At 45.8% G+C, this 21,689-nt stretch overlaps 1 protein-coding gene across 2 annotated transcripts in view; it reads left to right on the top strand.

Moving 5' to 3' along the window:
• The window catches only part of LOC134896907 (histone-arginine methyltransferase CARM1-like), a 279,833-nt gene that overhangs the window by 181,578 nt on the left and 76,566 nt on the right, over positions 1 to 21,689 (top strand). For both annotated transcript variants that reach the window (XM_063913959.1, XM_063913958.1), the window contains 2 exons: positions 12,870 to 13,047; positions 16,933 to 17,023. In XM_063913959.1, the coding sequence (XP_063770029.1) occupies positions 12,870 to 13,047; positions 16,933 to 17,023 (269 nt within the window). The remainder of the gene's footprint in view (positions 1 to 12,869; positions 13,048 to 16,932; positions 17,024 to 21,689) is intronic.

Genomic DNA, 21,689 nt, shown 5'->3' with positions numbered 1-21,689 from the left:
TCCTCTCTTCTCTCATCCAGAGACGGTTTACTTCACACAACTGATAACACACGATAGTAAATTTAATGTGCAAAATTTGTGTTCCCTAAAGGAAAGGGCAGTCTGGAGGGCAAAGGGGTATGGCCAGGAGTCCTCAGGACTGTGGGCAGGTGGACACGGTAAGCCAGTAGCCCCCAGAGCATACTTTCCAAGTCTAGCTGAGGTGGCACACGGTCTGACTCATCTAGGCAAAGAGGGTATGTGCAGGCTGATGAGAGCCTACTGGTGTGCGCCAGGATTCTTTTCTCATGCAGGTAAGAGAGACATGTTTTGCTTGCTTGAGGAAGAATATTGGAAAGACAATACCAACAGAGCCATCCCATATCCCTCCTACAGACGGACCTTTTCAGGTAATACAAATCGACTTCATACAGTTACCACCCTGTAGGAATTTGAAATATGTGTTAGTTTGTATTGATGTATTTTCCAACTCGGTAGAAGCGTTCCCTGCTGCCACAAATACTGCTACGTTCACTGCAAAGAAAATTGTGCAGGAATTTGTGTGTAGATATGGTATCCCTAGAATAATTGAAAGTGACAGGGGTACCCATTTTACAGGTGAAGTCTTTCAGGTCATGTTCAAACTGATGGGAATTAATAGCAAGCTTCATACTCCATACCGTCCACAGGCGAGTGCAAAGGTGGAGAGAGTGAACAGCACTATTAAGAACAAGCTGAGCAAATTAATGGCTGAAACTGGATTGTCGTGGCCAGAAGCTTTGCCACTAGTGTTGTACAGCATCAGAACCACTCCCAGGTCTCCCCTTAACCTATCACCCTTCGAAATTCTTTTTGGTCGACAACCTCATGTAATGATAGACACCCAGGATGATTTGAAATGTAATAATGAAGTGACTGTGAAATATTTGGTTGGGATGAGCCAGCAGCTGAGAAATCAACAAAGAAATTTAAAGCTGGTGATTCCTGACCTACTGAACAGTAATTGTCATGACATTGAGCCTGGGGATTATGTGATGATTCGAAATTTCTTACGCTCAGGTTGCCTCATAGACAGGTAGGAAGGACCATACCAAGTCTTGTTAACCAGCACGACAGCATTGAAGGTCGCCGAAAGAGAGACTTGGGTCCACTCGTCCCACTGCAAGAAGGTCGCGGACCCGGAGAGAACTCGTGACAAAGAGCAGAGTGTAGAGAATCTCGTATCACTGGAGTGTCTGTTCCGGGCAAGTTGAGAGACAGGACTGTTGAAAGGCATCTGAGCACAGAGAGTAACAAGACCTAGAACGGTTGTCGTACCACTTTCTTTTTTCACCTCCCTCTGCATTTTTCCTTTCTTTTCTCCTTATTTTCCTCCTTTCCCCTAACGAAATGGATCGATCACAAGAGACTGCGTTTCGGGTTCTGTTAGTAATTCTGGTTTTGATAAGGACAGTTTGTTTTGGTGAGGGTCCCAGAGAGGTCGAGCAGGGATCTGGAATGGGTTCTGATGGCAAGTATGAATTTGTATGATCTCAGGATCAGCACATCACTTTAGTAAAGGCTGGCATCAGTAAGCGCTCTGGTAGTCAGGGAGCTCAGAGGCACTGTGAGGGGTTATTGTCTGATGAATATTGTATTTGTAGGAATTGTGAGAATATAGTAGAGGATGGGTGCATCCAGAGATGTCAGTCCAACCTTAATATCGACATGGACCGTCATCCGTTGAGTGATTACCACTCACTAGTGGGTAAAGTCTTAAACCAGACAGAATGCTGGGTGTGCTCACAGGTACCTCAAGGTCAGAGCAAGTCAGGATTAGTACCATACCCTTTAGCAATAGATGAGGTACTCGAATTATGGGGTGGGAGACCGGTGGACAAGAAATTCAATATCTCTATGCCCCCTAGTTTGAAGCTCCACCAGTATCATGTAGACAGGTCCATATTGTGTTTTAATATTTCCAATTACCGAAAACCGGGAAATTGGGAAGTGACGTGGAATAACCAGACAATGACCTTTTCACACAGAGCTGATAGGATACCCATAGACTCTGAACTTGTACGCCAAATAGCCAACAGTGGGAGGTATTTCTGGTATAGGTATACTCGTGGAAGCAAGACCATGTGGGTTGGAAAAGTATCGCCAGGGTATTGTGCTCATATCATCCAGCCCGATACTTGTACTGAGCAGATGGGAGAACTAGGGATTGGTTTCTTTACTTGGAAAATTTGTAATATGGTAATGTTATATTTTGTCTCCTTTGTTCTCCCAGATGATGCCTATTTCATATGTGGGAGGAAGGTGTACAAGTGGCTTGCCCCGAGCTCAGAGGGATTGTGTTATATTGGGAGAGTACTGCCAGAGGTCATGACCATAACCCATGATAAGATGAAAGACGTTCACCGCAGTGCTCAGGCTCCTTATACTCATACTCACTATGAACACATCATCAAGAGACACCTCATAGATAGGGCAGAGCACGCAGCCTCTGATTTGATCCACGAATCCACCGGGATTCAGTTCCTTCTCGCATTAGACATCACCCTTACTGCCAGAGGAACTATAAATTATAGGTATATCCATGCGCTAGCGAACTTGATAGATAATATCACTGAGATGTATGATGACACCTTCAGGTATACGGGAAGGGAGTTACAAGCTTACAAGAAGGAACTGATTCAGCACAGAGTGGTCCTTAATTATGTCACAGCCGTGACAGGTGGGTACTGTGTTACTCTGGCAACTCAATATGGTGTGAAGTGCTGTACGTATATTACAAACAGCACTGACAACCCAACGGAGATTATCGATCGAAAGATGGACGATATCTTGCAGTTGAAGTGGGAGTTCAGGAGGAAGCACAACCTTACGTTAGCGACTGTGAGTAATGAACTGACCGGCTGGGTCTCATGGTTGAACCCACGCAAATGGTTCTCAGGTTTAGGAGAGTGGGCTCAGAATGTCATTATGAGTGTGGGGAAGTTTCTCCTTTGTATCCTGGGAGTCGTCATAATTATTGGTTCGATATTTAGGTGTGTTCGAATTCTAATGCGGCGCAAGCACGGCACAAATCTGATGAGTCTAAGGAGCGAGGGCGCTGTTATAGCAGCAGATTTAATTTATGACCCATCCATAGAGACAGTGTATGATAAGGATTGCAAATGAATTTCATGGCCTGTTTCTTTCACCCGTTTTTCTTTTGTTTCCCCCTCTGCCCAGATACATCCATCCTGAAAAGACATCAGCCCTACCCAAAATGTTTATGTCAATGTATTTTATATATGTGTCTTATCTTCATCTCTGCAACCTCCAGTTAATGGCACACATAGTCGACAGGTGATATCCACATATACTAGCACTCACATATGTTTCCCCCTCCATGTATCATCAACTAAATGTGCACCCCATTTGTTGGAACAAGAAGCCGAAAAGAGCTCGGTAGTGTTTGTTGGCCCATTTACAGACCCTTAATACGGGATGAGAAGGATTTAATGTATACTTCGCAATACCTCGAAGCTTATTACATATACGGCACGATGATACATGCCCCTCAGACATGGAGTCATACATACATGCTTTTTACTATCCCACTAGGTTATATATTTCCCACATACAACTCTCCCCCGACCATCCTAACTTCTGTAGATATTGTGTAGATATTTTTCTGTTTATTGATTAGATAGTGGCAGTTATTGGTGACTGCCAAAGGGTGGACTGTCAAAGTCGAAAAATATTGCAGTACACACATCACGTACAAACTACACACAGATGACATCCGCACGTGTACTTGTTCTGCCGTACGTGCACATATCCGCAATTTGCGTATGGTCGCTCCCGCGGTCCTGCGCATTAGCGCGTGATATGAGTATTTATGGTAGAGCTTGTGAACGCATGGAAAGCTATCAAAACACATTACATATTTAATCCAAATAGTGCACAATGTACACATAGTCTCCCTGCACCACATTAGTGAGTTACAACAGTTTAAATCAGAGGTTTTCAAACTCGGTCCTCGGGGGCACACACAGTGCATGTTTTGCAGGTAACCCAGCAGGTGCACAGGTGTATTAATTACTCACTGACACATTTTAAAAGGTCCACAGGTGGAGCTAATTATTTCACTTGCGATTCTGTGAGGAGACCTGCAAAACATGCACTGTGTGTGCCCCCGAGGACCGAGTTTGAGAACCTCTGGTTTAAATGGTAACAGAACAAAGGGATTCACCTTTACAGGATAAGAGGGGACAGAACAAGGTTAAAAGGTGGTGTTTGGTATCCAGCTGTAGGGTATTGTAAGGGTAATATTCCGGTGTTGGTTTGAAGAAGATCGCATGTTCCTGCGAATAGTTATGTGCAGGAGCAGAATATAGATATAAACTGTATTTACTGTACATTAAGTATGCGGCGGGAACCCAGAGGAGACCACCCACAAGTGCATCTTGAACAGACATCGCTCACCTATTCAAACCGACCTATGACCTCTCCTGTACTGTAAATGACCATCCCTGTGTCCAATGGACAAAGAGATTACAGTGTCCATTGTGTTAACTTTTGGAAGATTGTATAAAAGATGCCTGCTGCAGGCCTGGTCAGACAAGACTCACAAAGTTATCTATCTAGATGACCGAGGACCAGACTGGGTAGCGCGGCGAAATCCAAACAAGTATGTATCATTGACTGTAGCCATTATTCTTTTGTATTGTATTGCTTTGTTATTGTAACCCCCTTTCAGTAATAATACGCTGTGGTGTCGGAACCCAGTAGTTTAATTACAATCTGGTGTCGTGTCTTCCTTACCCTGCAAAGGTTTAAAGTGTATAACTATCGCATTGCATAGCTGTTGAGGGTTCACGGTGTATCATTGGGTGTGTATGCGCTGTGTGTACAGCCAGCGTGGCATTTGTACGCAAAGTCCGTACTCGGTACGGGACTCAGTACGCTAATGGTGTAAAAAGTCCGTAGGTTGCGGATTAAGTATAGCGGCCGCAGCGGCTTCATTTAAAGTGTATGAAATGTCTTTTTAAAGTGTTTACTTTTAGTCCTGTATGAAAATCAGCATTCTCAATACACACTGTCTCCATACATACACACATATATACATACATACATACATACATCTATATATACACACTGTCTCCATACATACACACATATATACATCCATACATATATCTACTGTATATATACACACTGGTGGTCATTCTGAGTTGTTCGCTCTGTAATTTTCTTCGCATCGCAGCGATTTTCCGCTAATTGTGCATGCGCAATGTTTGCACTGCGACTGCGCCAAGTAAATTTGCTATGCAGTTAGGAATTTTACTCACGGCATTACAAGGTTTTTTCTTCGTTCTGGTGATCGTAATGTGATTGACAGGAAGTGGGTGTTTCTGGGCGGAAACTGGCCGTTTTATGGGTGTGTGTGTGAAAAAACGCTGCCGTTTCTGGGAAAAACGCGGGAGTGTCTGGGCGAACACTGGGAGTGTTTGTGACGTCAAGCCAGGAACGAAACTGACTGAACTGATCGCAGTTGCCGAGTAAGTGTGGAGCTACTCAGAAACTGCTAAGAAGTGTCTAGTCGCAATTCTGCTAATCTTTCGTTCGCAATTTTACTATGATAAGATTCACTCCCAGTAGGCGGCGGCTTAGCGTGTGCAAAGCTGCTAAAAGCAGCTTGCGAGCGAACAACTCGGAATGAGGGCCACTGTCTCCATACATACACACATATATACATCCATATATACACACTGTATCCATACATACACACATATATACATCCATACATATATCTATATACATACTTTCCCCAGGTGTGACTTCAGGCAGCCACTAGTACAGGTTCCCCTCCATAACAAAGGGCTGGCATCTTAAAGCTGGCCAGGATGGTATGGAGAGGTTACTGCTCTCCGCGGTTGCCACCATCTTCCGCCCGGGTTAGCGCTGCTGCTGACGGGAAGGGACTGCTCCTGTTGCTGCCGCCGGCTCCATAGCGCGTGACAGCTGGTGAGGGGCGGGAGGCTGCTGCTAGCGAGGGGCGGGTGGCTGCTGCCTAAATGCTGTCACTTGTCCTCAATCCCCCCCTCCGGAACCCACAGAAATACATGAAATAAAAACAGTGCTGTGGGTTGCGGGTGGAAAGTGGTGCAGCTCTTCCCTCATTTTATAGTTGTGCTGCTGATTAAGTACCGCCCCCCAGTGGCCGGCGCTCTAGGCAGCTGCCTAATGGTAGCACCGGCCCTGCTTTCATGCTAATCCTTGCCTGTGTTCGTTAAGTGAAATACACAATGGAACTCTTGACTGAAAGGTCCCACCTAGAATAACACTGTATAAGTAAAAGTAAATTGAGTAGCGTAAGAGAAAAAGAAAGCATTTAATATTATGAGAGGTGTGGGGTCCATATTACAGTAACATAGGTTAGGCTTTGCCCTGACTTTTTCACTTTTTTCTCTTACGTGCTAGAGGATACTGGGGTCCACGTTAGTACCATGGGGTATAGACGGGTTCACTAGGAGCCATGGGCCCTTTAAGAAATCAATAGTGTGGGCTGGCTCCTCCCTCTATGCCCCTCCTACCAGACTCAGTTTAGAAAATGTGCCCGGAGGAGCCGGTCACGCCGAGGGTTTTCACCAAGGTGATGGCAGAGATTATGTTTCTCCTCCGCAAACAGGGAGTGAACATCATACCATACCTGGACAACCTGCTGATAAAAGCACCTTCCAGGAAGAGGTTGTTGGACAGCATTGCCCTCTCAACCAGACTCTTCCAGGATCACGGATGGATTCTGAACCTACCAAAATCCCACCTGGAACCAACACGGAGGCTTCCGTTCCTAGAAATGATCCTGGATAAGGAGGAACAAAAGGTGTTCCGTTCCTTAGAAACGGCATTGGTGCGGGACAATAGTGCGGGATGTCCTAAAACCAACCCGGATATCGGTGCATCTGTGCATTCGCCTTCTGGGGAAGATGGTAGCCTCTTATGAGGCTCTGCAGTACGGAAGGTTTCATGCCAAGCCATTCCAGTTGGATCTATTGGACAAATGGTCCGGATCACATCTTCACTTGCAGCAGAGGATACGTCTGTCGCCAAAAGCCAGGATTTCTCTTCTATGGTGGCTCCAGACTTCTCACCTGACCGAGGGTCGACGGTTTGGGATTCAAAATTGGATTCTGCTAACTATGGACGCAAGCCTCAGAGGTTGGGGAGCAGTCACCCAAGGGGAACAGTTCCAAGGAAAATGGTCAAGTCAGGAAGCCATTCTTCCGATCAACATTCTGGAATTAAGGGCCATATACAATGCCCTTCTACAGGCATCGCATCTTCTTCAAGATCAAGCCATTCAGGTTCAGTCGGACAATGTGACTGCTTTAACGTACATAAACCGACAGGGCGAAACGAAGAGCAGAGCTGCAACGTCAGAGGTGACAAAATTCTCCTCTGGGCAGAAAGACACGCGGTGGCGCTGTCGGCAATCTTCATTCCGGGAATAGACACCTGGGAAGAGGACTTCCTCAGCAGACATCCAAGAGAGTGGGGCCTTCACCCGCAGGTATTCGAGTCCTTGACAAGTCAGTGGGGAATTCCACAGATAGACATGATGGCATCTCGTCTTAACAAGAAGCTAAAGCGCTATTGTTCCAGGTCGAGGGACCCACAAGCAGTGGCGGTGGATGCTCTGGTGACTCCATGGGTTTACCAGATGGTTTGCGTGTTTCCACCTCTTCCACTGATCCCAAGAATTCTCAAAAGAACAAAAAGGGAAAAGGTTCAAGCGATTCTCATTGCTCCAGATTGGCCAAGAATGGCCTGGTACGCGGACCTATTGGAGTTGCTCCTGGAAGACCCGTGGCCTTTACCTCTGTGAGGAGATCTTCTGCAACAGGGGCCGTTCGTCTATCAAGACTTACCGCAGCTACGTTTGACGGCATGGAAGTTGAACGTCAGATTTTAGCCCGGAAAGGCATTCCGAACAAGGTTATTCCAACCCTAATCCAAGCTAGGAAAGGGGTAACGTCTAAAAATTAGCAACGTATTTGGAAAAAATATGTCTCGTGTTGTGAAAACAGGAAATTTCCTGCAGTGGAATTTCAACTGGGCCGTTTTCTCCTTTTTCTACAGTCAGGTGTGGATGTGGGCCTACGTTTGGGCTTCTTGAAAGTCTAGATTTTGGCCTTGTCCATTTTCTTCCAGAAACAATTTGCTTCCCTCCCTGAGGTTCAGACGTTCTTGAAGGGGGTTCTTCACATCAAACCGCCCTTTGTGACTCCCACGGCACCTTGGTATCTTAACGTGGTGTTGCGGTTTCTGCAATTGGACTGGTTTGAACCTTCACAGGAAGTTAACGATAAGTTTCTTACATGGAAGCCTGTTACACTGTTGGCCTTGGCTTCCGCAAGGCTTATGTCCGAACTGGGGGCGTTGTCTTACAAAAGCCGTTATTTGGTTTTTCATGAGGATAGAGCTGAACTCAGAACTCGTCAGCAATTTCTTACTAAAGTGGTGTCTGCGTTTCATATCAACCAACCTATTGTGGTTCCGGTGCTTACTGACACCTCTGCTACCTCAAAGTCCCTGGATGTTGTGAGGGCTTTGAGGATCTATGTGAAGAGGACAACTCGTCACAGAAAATCTGACTCCCTGTTTGTTCTCTATGATCCCAAAAAGATTGGGTGTCCTGCTTCAAAGCAGTCTATTGCTCACTGGATCAGGCTTACTATCCAGCAAGCTTATTCATCGGCAGGATTGCCAGTTCCAAAAGTACAGGCCCACTCTACTAGGTCAGTGGGTTCTTCCTGGGTGGCTGCCCGGGTTATCTCGGCTTTACAGCTCTGCCGAGCAGCTACTTGGTCAGGATCGAACACGTTTGCTAAGTTCTACAAGTTCGATACTTTGGCCTCTCAGAACCTTCAGTTTGGTCAATCAGTTCTGCAGGAACCTCAGCACTCTCCCACCCGGTTTGGGAGCTTTGGTACATCCCCATGGTATTAATGTGGACCCCAGTATCCTCTAGGACGTAAGAGAAAATAGGATTCTAATTACCTACTGGTAAATCCTTTTCTCGTAGTCCGTAGAGGATACTGGGCGCCCACCCAGTGCTTCGCGTTTCCTGCCCTGTTACTTCGTTAAGTAATGTTGTTGGTTCTGCTGCTGCTGTTCCTGTTCAGTTTGGTTAGCATGGCTTTCCTCTTGTTTGTGTGTGCTGGTTCGAATCTCACCACTGTTCAGTTAAATTCTTCTCTCAAAGTTTGTCCGTCTCCCCCGGCACAGCTTCTAGACTGAGTCTGGTAGGAGGGGCATAGAGGGAGGAGCCAGCCCACACTATTGATTTCTTAAAGTGCCCATGGCTCCTAGTGGACCTGTCTATACCCCATGGTACTAATGTGGACCCCAGTATCCTCTACGGACTTGGAGAAAAGGATTTACCGGTAGGTAATTAAAAGCCTATTTTTTCATTTGTGAATTATACTATTTATTAAAAGGGAATTTTAAATTTTTTTAATTCCTAGGGGAATATTTATCAGAGCTTGGAGAGAGAAAAAGCAGAGGGAGATGAAGTACCATCCAGTCAGCTCCAACCTGTCATTTTTCAAACAGTGGGGGAGATGTACTGAGCTTCGAAAAGTGAGAAATTTCACAGTGATAAAGTGCCAGCCAATCAGCTCCTAACTGTCATGTTACAGGCTTGTTTTGAAAAATGTCAGTAAGGAGCTGGTTGGTTGGTACTTTATCACCGTGAAATGTAGCACTTTTCAAGGCTTAGTACATCTGGCCCACAGCCTTTAAAAGTACAGAAGCTGAATAGATAGTACTTTTCTCTCAAAACTTTGATAAATATCTCTCAAAGGGAGAGTTATACTAAGCCGTGGAGAGAGATAAAGTAGCAGCCAATCTGCTCCTAACTGTTGGGAGCTTATTGGTTGGTAGTTTCTCTCTCTCCACTTTATCTCTCTGCCCTTTAGGTATGGGTAAATGCATCTGCCCTTTAATATCTTATGGTATGGATAAATGCAGTTGGGTCAATCAATGCATTGAGGGGGTCATGCCGAGTTGATCGTAGCTGTGCTAAATTTAGCACAGCTACGATCGTTAACTCAGACATGCAGGGGGACGCCCAGCACAGGGCTAATCCACCCCGCATGTCAGTGCCGGACCCCCCACACAAATACAAAAGCATCGCACAGAGGCGATGCCTTTGTATTTGAGGAATAACTCCCTGGCCGTGCAGCTCCTGCGGCTTGCCGGGAGTTGCTCGTCGCTCCCGCTGGCCGCAGCGGATGCGTGACACATCACGCAGCCGCCGCAGCCCGCCCCCCCAACGGTCCATCCACGCCTGCGTTGGCCGGACCGCTCCCCCTAAATGGCGGCTTAACGCCGCCGTTCAGCCCCCTCCCGCCCAGCGACCGCCTCTGTGGCCGGCGCATGCGCAGTTCCGACCCGATCGCTGTGCTGCGACAAACTGCAGCGAGTGATCGGGTCGGAACGACCCCTGTGTGACATCAGGGGCATCGGAATGGGGGGGGGGGGGTTGAAAGGGGCCAGCTCGCTCCTCCCAAGCGTGAGAGAGGTGCCATCCACCCAGATCAATCACCTGTGCATGCCGCCACCAGCTGCTGCAGTGGAGCCCTCTGTGTACAAGAGGCAGTCAATACTGCTCAGCAGAGTCTGCAAAGCAGGGAGGTGCTGAGCTTGAGAGGCGCTCTCCCCGCTCTGGAACTCTGCTGTATTCCGCAACTGCTGCTAGATGCTGACAGCGCCACTGCCTGTCATACCATTTGACAGACGCTGCACCTGTCAAATGGTATAACAGGCAGCGGGGCTGTCAACGTCTAGCATGGCTTCCAAGCCCCAGCAGTGTCCCGGGTCAGGCTGACAATCTACATGCGCTAGCCGCTGCGGGAGAGGAAGCAGCTACATCCACGTCTAGTGTTGCAGCCATGCTTATTCACCGCCTGCATCTGGTAAGTGTGGAAGTCGGGCATCCCTCAATCCCAAAACAGCTCAGGGAGGGGGTAGGGACAGGGTGGTGGTGGTGGTTGTTAGGAATAGTGAGCACCTGCTGAATATTATATATTAACTGTACTGATTTTAAAAGCAATTTAATAGGAATAAATCAAAACACACAAATGATATAATGGTAGGGGGGTTGGTTTGGGTGGCAGGTAGGAGGTCTTTGGGATGTACCTGGCATACTGTGTTTAAGCAACTCCACCTGGCATTGCATGTATAAGGTGCTTTACTGTAGCGTAACGTGTATAAGGGGCTCTGCTGTGGTGTAATGTGTATAAGCGGCTCTTCTGTGTAGTGTGATGTGTATAAGGGGCTCTACTATGTGATGTACTGTGTATAAGGGTACTACTGTGCGCTATACTGTGACTAAATGACCCACTGTGTGTTGTAATGTGACTAACGAACCATACTGTGCAGTGTAATGTGAGTAACGGACGCTACTGTGCAGTGTAATGTGACTAACGGATGCAACTGTGCAGTGTGATGTGACTAACGGACGCTACTGTGCAGTGTAATGTGACTAACTGATGCTACTGTGCAGTGTAATGTGAGTAACGGACGCCACTGTGTGCTGTAATGTGAGTAACGGATGCTACTGTGCGGTGAAATGTGACTAGAGGACGCTACTGTGTCTACCTGACATTATCTGTATAAGGGGGTTACTTGACATAATGTGTATAATGACCTCAACCTGGCCTAATGTGTATAAGGGGTTACCTGGCATAATGTGTATAATGGGCTTTACCTGGTGTAATGTGTATAAGCGGCTCTACCTGGCATAATGTGTACAGTATAATGGGCTCTACCTGGCGTAATGTGTATAAGCGGCTCTAACTGGCATATTGTGTATAATGGGCTCTACCTGGCATAATGTGTATAAGCAGCTCTACCTGGCATAATGTGTACAAGGGGCCACTCACGCCCAGCTACTCCATAGAGTTCCGTACAGGTACAAGTGACCTGTCTAAGGTGGCCAGAAGTTAGGGGCGCCAAACTGAGATTTTATCTTGCCCCCCCCCCCCCCCCCCTCCCATCAAAAAAACATTATGACACCCCTGTGTGACATGCACTGGTCTACTTAATTTGTGACAAAATAATGTGCTCCATCTGTAAACTTGATTGTAGGTCACTACAGGATTAGTTGGATTTTAGAAATAAAAATTGGCAAATTAAGCAATGCTGCTATACCAAGTTTGCATAGAACATAAGTGAAGATTAGAATAGTCACAGGCCAGGCCATTGATAACCCACAACTCGCACCACAAATCCCAGTTATAAATAGTAGCATCTGTGGAGATTTTACTCTAGAATAATGCAGGAGAAATTAACTCCAAAGAGTTTAAGTAGTTGTTACTGATACAGATCTGAACAGAGACACACATACACTTGGCAGTAGTGATATTGACCAAGTGCTCCAAACACAAGAAATAACTGAGATGTTAGGGCATCTGGAATTCAGCATTGTCCTCTATCCTCAGATTTAGACATGATCAGGCACTGAGGATGGCTATATCCCAAATGTCAGGGTCCTAGATTCCATAGCTCTGTTAGTTGGGAACAGTGGCACTGAGATGGGGTGGGGCTCTTACCAGGGTGCGAGTTTGTTTGGGAAGCCCATTGGGGGCCCAGGACAGCCATAGAGGAGGAGAAGGAGGAATACCCCTTCCTCCTTCAAAGCAGCATGCATGGTATTGTTACTACACGTTTTAACAAGTTGGTGTGTTCATGTCCCTGGGTTTGGCCTCACCCCATCCAGCACCCAGGCCCATAGTATGCCTTGGTGACCCTGGTTGGAGGAGGTGGGAATTACAATATAGTGTAATAAAGGTATATGGCTGCTGATCTAAACTGATATTTGAATAAATGTATATATGTTTTTTCCCCAGAAACTTGTGATTAGCAACAACCTTTCTGATAAAATCTCAGTGTTATGTGGGAAAATTGAAGAAGTCTTTCTCCCAGAGTATGTGGATGTGATTATCTCTGAGCCCATGGGATACATGCTGTTCAATGAACGAATGGTGGAAAGTTACCTCTATTCTAAAAAGTGGCTAAAACCAAATGGTGAGAGAAGCTAAATAATGTAATAAATTAAAAATAAAATAATATGTAAGTTTCTAATTGAGAAAGTTGTACAGATCAAAGGAAGACTTACATGTATATTTTTAGTCTGCAAAAACAAATAATTTATCTTATAGATATTGAATTTAAATGTAACATTGCTATTTAATTACAATGGGCCTAATTCAGACCTGATCGCAGCAGAAAAATTGTTCTCTAATGGGCAAAACCATGTGCAATGCAGGGGGGGCAGATATATCATGTGCAGAGAGAGATACATTTGGGTAGGTTATTTTGTTTCTGTGTAGAGTAAATACTGGCTGCTTTATTTTTACACTGTAATTTAGATTTCAGTTTAAAAACACCCCACCTAAATCTAACTCTCTCTGCACATGTTATATTTGCGCCACCTGCACTGCACTTGGTTTTGCCCATTAGAGAACAATTTTGCTGCTGCAATCAGGTCTGAATTAGGCCCAATGTTCATTAATATGGGTTACAGCCCCATTTCTTTTACAATAGTCTTTTTAATAAATATCCTTAATGCTGGAAATTTAAAAAACCTTTTCTGAGGTTTGCCCGCTTTCTACATATGCACCAAGCTCTGGAATGCAATACATTCCAGGGCTTGGATACAGTAGGCAACACCATCTATAGATGGTGTTGCCCTATAGTAGCCTATAAGCTTCTTTACGAGATTCCCCCCAGCACCCCCTGTGGCACGAGGATTACTTGACACATGCACAGAAGGACTCGCATGTCCTAAACCCGGAAGTCATTTTATTGCAAAGGCCAGCTCTTACCAGGAGAGCTGTCCTTTGTGATATTTTTCAAGCTTACAGCGTTAATAAATGCAGTTATGCTTGTGATCAGTGGCGGGGTTCATGCATGCAACATGTGATGCATCATCATCCCGCCCAGTATGTTATAAATTCTGATTTTTTTTTCAGTTGGTTTTCATACTGTGCCCTCTGCTGCCTTTGCTCCCATTGCCTGTTATCTCTTGGATTCACTGTATTCTTGGTGATCATACTGTATTTGTTTATACGGCTCCTTGACAGTGGACTGTCTCCACTGTACCAACACCCAAATACAGTACTTACTGAACTTTAATTGCCAAGTAAAACGGAGTCTGAAAAGTGAAACAATCATGTTAGTTTCATGTCTATAGATGTATTGATTAAAGTGGGTAATTATGTCCAAGCCAAATCATATTTACATTTTGCATGAATTTTACTATTCTAGACCTACTGACACTCAAGATATTTTGTAACTTTTATGTATAATATGCCACAGGGATTACGTAGCACTTTACAATGGGATACATACAACTGACAACAAGATACATAAGTACATACAAATACCTCGCAGCTGGGAGCCCAACACGGGTGCTACCCGGCTGCGACCCGCGTCAGCCCCCTTTCCCACTGCCGTCTCCTATCCGGCTTATTGCTGGGTTGGTGACATAGCCGATGACGCGGCGTGGGCGGCAGTTGGAGATCACATGATCTCCAAGCGCCGCCCGTACATTCCCTGTAAACAGGAGGCCGGGTCGATGCAATCCGGCTCCTGTTTACACTGCAGAGTTTGCCAGGTAGAACCCGTGTTCAACCCTGCAAACTACCCGAGTTGGAATACCGGGTCACTCGACCCGGATTATTCCAACCCTGCCCTTTTACAACGAGCAGCAACACGGGTTATGCACGCTTATGTGCAATAACCCGTGTTATATGCTGGCGGTGTAAAAGGGGTATAATACAGACAAGTAAATACATTTACATTGATACTGTACATTGGGCGGGATGTAATGACGCCCGAGTTTGGCGGCATTGTGGGATGCTGGCTGAACTCTGAGGTTTTTTTAAAGGGGCAACCATTTACAAGGCAAAACCATGCCTTGTAAGTGACTGCCCCTTTAAATCCGAGTTCGGCCGGCATCCCGCACGGCCACTGAACTCAGGGTGCATTTCATCCCGCCCATTATTACAGGTGCAGCTAGTAAAATTATGTAGAGATAAATATTTCTGTTTATTGCAAGTGTTTAGAATTAACCACCTTTTTCTGCGTCTTCGTTTAGCATTGCTGATAGTCAGTGTAAAGGGCATGTATCACTTAGGGGCCTTCGCGGCATATCATATCTTTTTTCTACCGAAATTATGGAACCATTTCTACATTATTTTAGTTTCACAAAAAATTATAACAGGGCTTTTGGAGGAGATTTGTAAAAGTCCCCTCTATGCCCTAAAATGCTGATCGCATTTCCCATACCTATGATGGGAAATGTATTCAGCCCAGATTTAACAAACTTAAATTGTTAAATCTTTTTGGACCAAGCAATATAAAATAACACCATATTCAGGTGGCCTTGCTCTGTTTCCTGTAGTTCTGCTCTGTCCTTCCTGACATCTGACAGGCATTGCAGAGCCTGGAGCTGGTGTCTGTGATCGGTCACTGTCTGATAGGACATAGGCTTCATGCAAAAAGAAAAGAAATGGTTATAAAAGAAAACAAATAAAATAAACCTGCACACAGGGGATCACTGATCTGTGTGCTGCTGTTGTAACCCGACACAGGCGCCATCTCCAACTCTGCACTGCCTTACTGCCTTGAATAACGGCAGGACAGATGTTCAAGATGAGTAGTGAACCCAAACCTGTTTCCGTCACATGACGTTATCACCATACACCTCGACAAGACGGTGATGAATTTCAGCTGCTGATGTGCCCTTGTAGATGCAGAAATCTGATCACACTATGCACCTCAATGTATGACCATGTTTCCTCCAGCACCACCATCTTACAGCTGATGCTGGGACAGTATGACTGATATGAGGCGCAGTCTAATGGCTGTGAGGAGAAGCAGTGGTCTACCTGCTCTGGTCTGGTGGGAAATTAGAATGATATAGAGAACATTACACATGAGAGGTCTTGTTACCTTACTCATTGAACCACCCTTGTATATGGCAGCATTCAGACATTTTATTTGCACATATATCGTCCCCACCTCTGCTTAGATAAGTGGCACCTGAAGACTTCTCTTCCTCTATTCCTCTTCCCCTGATTTCCTACACCCCCTCTGTAAATATGTATATTAATTCTGCCACTCACACGTCATGCGTTATGATGTGGAATAAGTCACAGAGAAGTGTAGAAGAAGTATAAACACAAAATATGTAGACTGTCACAGGGGTTTACTGTGAAACCCAATGGCAATTTCACCTACATTTAACAAAAACAATGTAACTCAACAATACTGGCCTGCCTTTTAGATATGTCCATAAGCAATGGGACTGAAACGTAGATTTAAAAATCTATATTTAGAAACCTTAATTCATTAGAATACTTTGTTTAAAGAATTTTAAGTGAAAACAGTTTAAATTAACACATATCCTGCATTACGTACTGTATGTTGCTGTAGAAGCAAGAAAAATGTATGTTTGCACCACTTTTCACACTCATCCATGCTCCAACAGAGGGGGTAATTCTGAGTTGATCGCAGCAGCAAGTTTGTTAGCAATTGGGCAAAACCATGTGCACTGCAGGGGAGCAGATATAACATGTGCAGAGAGAGTTAGATTTGGGTGGGTTATTTCGTTTCTGTGCAGGGTAAATACTGGCTGCTTTATTTTTACACTACAATTTAGATTTCAGTTTGAATATACCCCACCCAAATCTAACTCTCTCTGCACATGTTATATCTGTCCCCCTGCAGTGCACATGGTTTTGCCCAACTGATAACACATTTGCTGCTGCGATCAACTCAGAATTAGGCCCAGAGCTTGTACACCTGAAGGCCTAGCCTTACACCTGGCCTACCATCACACAATGCTTCCATTCTGCCATGCATATTACCAGCTAACTAGATGTTAACAGACTGTTTGTATTTTAGGTATGATGTTTCCTGCCTTCAGCGATATTCACCTGGCACCATTTTCTGATGAACAACTGTATATGGAACATTATTCCAGGGCTAATTTTTGGTAATGTCTAAAATATATACTACATAATAATTGTAATCTTTTTTTTTTTGTTAAAGACATCATTTTAAAGTGTGCACATTTTGTAGTGTAAATATAACATATCTGTACTGCACATATAGGGTCTCTATTTAACAAGCAGTGATACTGTGTGTATGTTTCTACGTCTGCATCTCCATAATGTGATAAAACTATATAACACCATATCAGAATGGCTTATATGGTGTTTACCTGTCCATGATCCACAGTGATCTGCAAAAAATAAGATTTTATACCTACCGGTAAATCTTTTTCTCGTAGTCCGTAGAGGATGCTGGGGACTCCGTAAGGACCATGGGGATAGACGGGCTCCGCAGGAGACATGGGCACTTTAAGAAAGACTTTAGGTATGGGTGTTCACTGGCTCCTCCCTCTATGCCCCTCCTCCAGACCTCAGTTAGAGAAACTGTGCCCAGAGGAGACGGACAGTACGAGGAAAGGATTTTTGTTAATCCAAGGGCAAGATTCATACCAGCCACACCAATCACACCGTATAACTTGTGATATACTAACCAGTTAACAGTATGAAAACAACATAGCATCAGTCCAAGACCGATGAAAACTATAACGTAACCCTTATGTAAGCAAAACTATATACAAGTCTTGCAGAAGTAGTCCGCACTTGGGACGGGCGCCCAGCATCCTCTACGGACTACGAGAAAAAGATTTACCGGTAGGTTTAAAATCTTATTTTCTCTTACGTCCTAGAGGATGCTGGGGACTCCGTAAGGACCATGGGGATTATACCAAATCTCCCAAACGGGCGGGAGAGTGCGGATGACTCTGCAGCACCGATTGAGCAAACAGGAGGTCCTCCTCAGCCAGGGTATCAAACTTATAGAACTTTGCAAAGGTGTTTGAACCCGACCAAGTAGCAGCTCGGCACAGCTGTAGTGCCGAGACCCCTCGGGCAGCCACCCAAGACGAGCCCACTATCCTAGTGGAATGGGCCCTGACCGATTTTGGTAACGGCAATCCAGCCGTCGCATGTGCCTGCTGAATCGTGTTATAGATCCAGCAAGCAATAGTCTGCTTTGAAGCAGGAGCGCCAACCTTGTTGGCTTCATACAGGACAAACAGTGCTTCTGTTTTTCTGACTCTAGCCGTTCTGGCCACGTAAATTTTCAAAGCTCTGACCACATCAAGGGACTCGGAATCCTCTAAGTCTCGTGTAGCCACAGGAACCACAATAGGTTGGTTCATATGAAAAGACGACACCACCTTAGGCAAAAATTGAGGACGGGTCCGCAATTCCGCTCTATCCATATGGAAAACCAGATAGGGGCTTTTATGAGACAAAGCCGCCAATTCCGACACTCGCCTAGCCGAAGCCAAGGCTAACAACATGACCACTTTCCAAGTGAGATATTTTAACTCCACCTTTTTAAGTGGTTCAAACCAGTGTGACTTCAGGAAACTCAACACCACGTTAAGGTCCCAAGGCGCCACCGGAGGTACAAAAGGAGGCTGAATATGCAGCACTCCCTTCAAAAAGTTTGTACTTCTGGGAGAGAAGCCAATTCCTTCTGAAAGAAAATGGATAAGTCCGAAATCTGAACCTTAATGGAGCCTAATTTTAGGCCCAAATTCACTCCAGTTTGTAGGAAGTGAAGGAAACGGCCCAGATGGAATTCTTCCGTAGGAGCATTCCTGGCCTCACACCAAGAAACATATTTTCGCCATATACGGTGATAATGTTTAGCTGTCACGTCCTTCCTAGCCTTTATTAGAGTAGGAATGACCTCATCCGGAATGCCCTTTTCCGCTAGGATCCGGCGTTCAACCGCCATGCCGTCAAACGCAGCCGCGGTAAGTCTTGGAACAGACAGGGCCCCTGTTGTAACAGGTCCTCTCTGAGAGGAAGAGGCCACGGATCTTCTGAGAGCATTTCCTGTAGCTCCGGATACCAGGCCCTTCGCGGCCAATCTGGAACAATGAGAATTGTCTGTACTCCTCTTTTTCTTATTATTCTCAACACCTTTGGGATGAGAGGAAGAGAGGAAATACATAGACCGACTGGAACACCCATGGTGTCACTAGGGTGTCCACAGCTACCGCCTGAGGGTCTCTTGACCTGGCGCAATACCTCTGCAGCTTTTTGTTGAGGTGGGACGCCATCATGTCTATCTGGGGCAGTCCCCACTGACTTGCAATCTGTGTGAATACTTCCTGATGAAGTCCCCACTCTCCTGGATGCAGATCGTGTCTGCTGAGGAAGTCTGCTTCCCAGTTGTCCACTCCCGGAATGAACACTGCTGCCAGTGCGCTTACATGATTTTCCGCCCAGCAAAGAATCCTGGTGGCTTCCGCCATTGCCACTCTACTCCTTGTGCTGCCCTGTTGGTTTACATGAGCCATTGCGGTGATGTTGTCTGACTGGATCAGAACTGGTAAGTCGCGAAGCAAGGTCTCCGCTTGACGAAGGGCGTTGTATATGGCCCTCAGCTCCAGGACGTTGATGTGAAGACAAGTCTCTTGACTTGACCAATGACCCTGGAAGTTTCTTCCTTGTGTGACTGCTCCCCAACCTCGGAGGCTTGCGTCCGTGGTCACCAGAATCCAGTCCTGAATGCCGAACCTGCGACCCTCTAGAAGGTGAGCACTCTGCAGCCACCACAAGAGAGACAAGTTTGATCAACTGATGAATCTGTAGATTTGACCCGGACCACTTGTCCAGTAGGTCCCATTGGAAGGTCCTCGCATGGAACCTGCCGAAGGGAATGGCCTCGTAAGATGCCACCATCTTTCCCAGGACTCGAGTGCAGAGATGCACTGACACCTGTTTTGGTTTCAATAGGTTTCTGACCAAAGTCATGAGTTCCTGAGCCTTTTCCGTCGGAAGATAAACCTTTTTCTGGTCCGTATCCAGAATCATGCCCAAGAAGGTCAGACGAGTCGTAGGCACCAGCTGCGACTTCGGGATATTGAGAATCCAGCCGTGTTGCTGTAACACCTTCAGTGAAAGTGACACGCTGTTCAGTAACTGCTCTCGTGATCTCGCTTTTATGAGGAGATCGTCCAAGTACGGGATAATTGTGACACCCTTGCGCAGGAGTACCATCATTTCCGCCATTACCTTGGTGAAAATTCTTGGGGCCGTGGAAAGCACAAACGGCAACGTCTGAAATTGGTAATGACAATCCTGTACCACAAATCTCAGGTATGCCTGATGAGGTGGATATATGGGAACATGAAGGTACGCATCCTTTATGTCCAGAGATACCATAAAATCCCCCCCTTCCAGGCTGGCGATGACCGCCCTGAGCGATTCCATTTTGAACTTGAACCTTTTCAAGTATAGGTTCAGGGATTTTACATTTAAAATGGGTCTGACCGAACCGTCCGGTTTCGGGACTACAAACAGGGTCGAATAATATCCCCTCCCTTGTTGCAATAGGGGAACCTTGACCACCACCTGTTGAAGATACAATTTGTGAATTGCATTTAACACTACCTCCCTTTCTGGGGAAGAAGTCGGCAGAGCCGATTTGAAAAACCGACGAGGAGGCACCTCTCCGATTTCCAGCTTGTAACCCTGAGAAACAATTTCTATTGCCCAGTGATCCACCTGTGAGTGAACCCAGATGTGGCTGAAAAGTCGAAGACGTGCCCCCACTGGGGCGGACTCCCTTAGCGGAGCCCCAGCGTCATGCGGTGGATTTTGTAGAGGCCAGGGAGGACTTCTGTTTCTGAGAACTAGCTGTGTTGTGCAGCTTCTTACCTCTTCCCTTACCTCTGGCAAGAAAGGACGCACCTCGTACTTCCTTGTTTCTCTGTGACCGAAAGGACTGCATCTGATAATGTGGTGCTTTCTTAGGCTGTGAGGGAATATAAGGCAAAAAAATTGGATTTACCAGCTGTAGCTGTGGAGACCAGGTCCGAGAGACCTTCTCCAAACAATTCCTCACCCTTGTAAGGTAAAACCTCCATATGTCTTTTTGAGTCGGCATCACCTGTCCATTGCCGGGTCCATAGGACTCGTCTAGCAGAAATCGACATAGCGTTGATTCTAGAACCCAATAGACCAATGTCTCTTTGAGCATCTCTCATATATAAGACAGCATCCTTTATATGTCCTAGGGTCAATAAAATTGTATCCTTATCTAGGGTTTCAATTTCCGCTGATAAGGTATCTGTCCATGCCGCTACAGCGCTACACACCCAGGTCGACGCAATAGCCGGTCTGAGTAAGGTACCCGAATGCGTGTAAATGGACTTCAAGGTAACCTCCTGCTTGCGATCAGCAGGATCCCTGAGGGTAGCCGTATCCTGGGATGGCAGCGCTACCTTCTTGGATAAGCGTGTCAATGCTTTGTCCATCCTAGGGGAGGATTCCCACCGTATCCTGTCCGTTGGCGGGAAAGGATACGCCATAAGAATCCTTTTGGGAATCTGCAGTTTTTTGTCTGGAGATTCCCAAGCTTTTTCACATAACTTGTTCAGCTCATGTGAGGGAGGAAAGGTTACCTCAGGTTACTTTTCCTTATACATGTGTACCCTCGTGTCAGGGACAGGGGGTTCCTCTGTGATATGCCAAACATCTTTTATTGCAATAATCATATAGCGAATATATTTAGCCAATTTTGGCTGTAACTTTGCATCATCGTAGTCGACACTGGAGTCAGAATCC

Source organism: Pseudophryne corroboree, chromosome 1, assembly GCF_028390025.1.
Source record: "Pseudophryne corroboree isolate aPseCor3 chromosome 1, aPseCor3.hap2, whole genome shotgun sequence".
Lineage (NCBI taxonomy): Eukaryota > Metazoa > Chordata > Amphibia > Anura > Myobatrachidae > Pseudophryne > Pseudophryne corroboree.
This window is presented reverse-complemented; position numbering and strand designations above follow the sequence as displayed.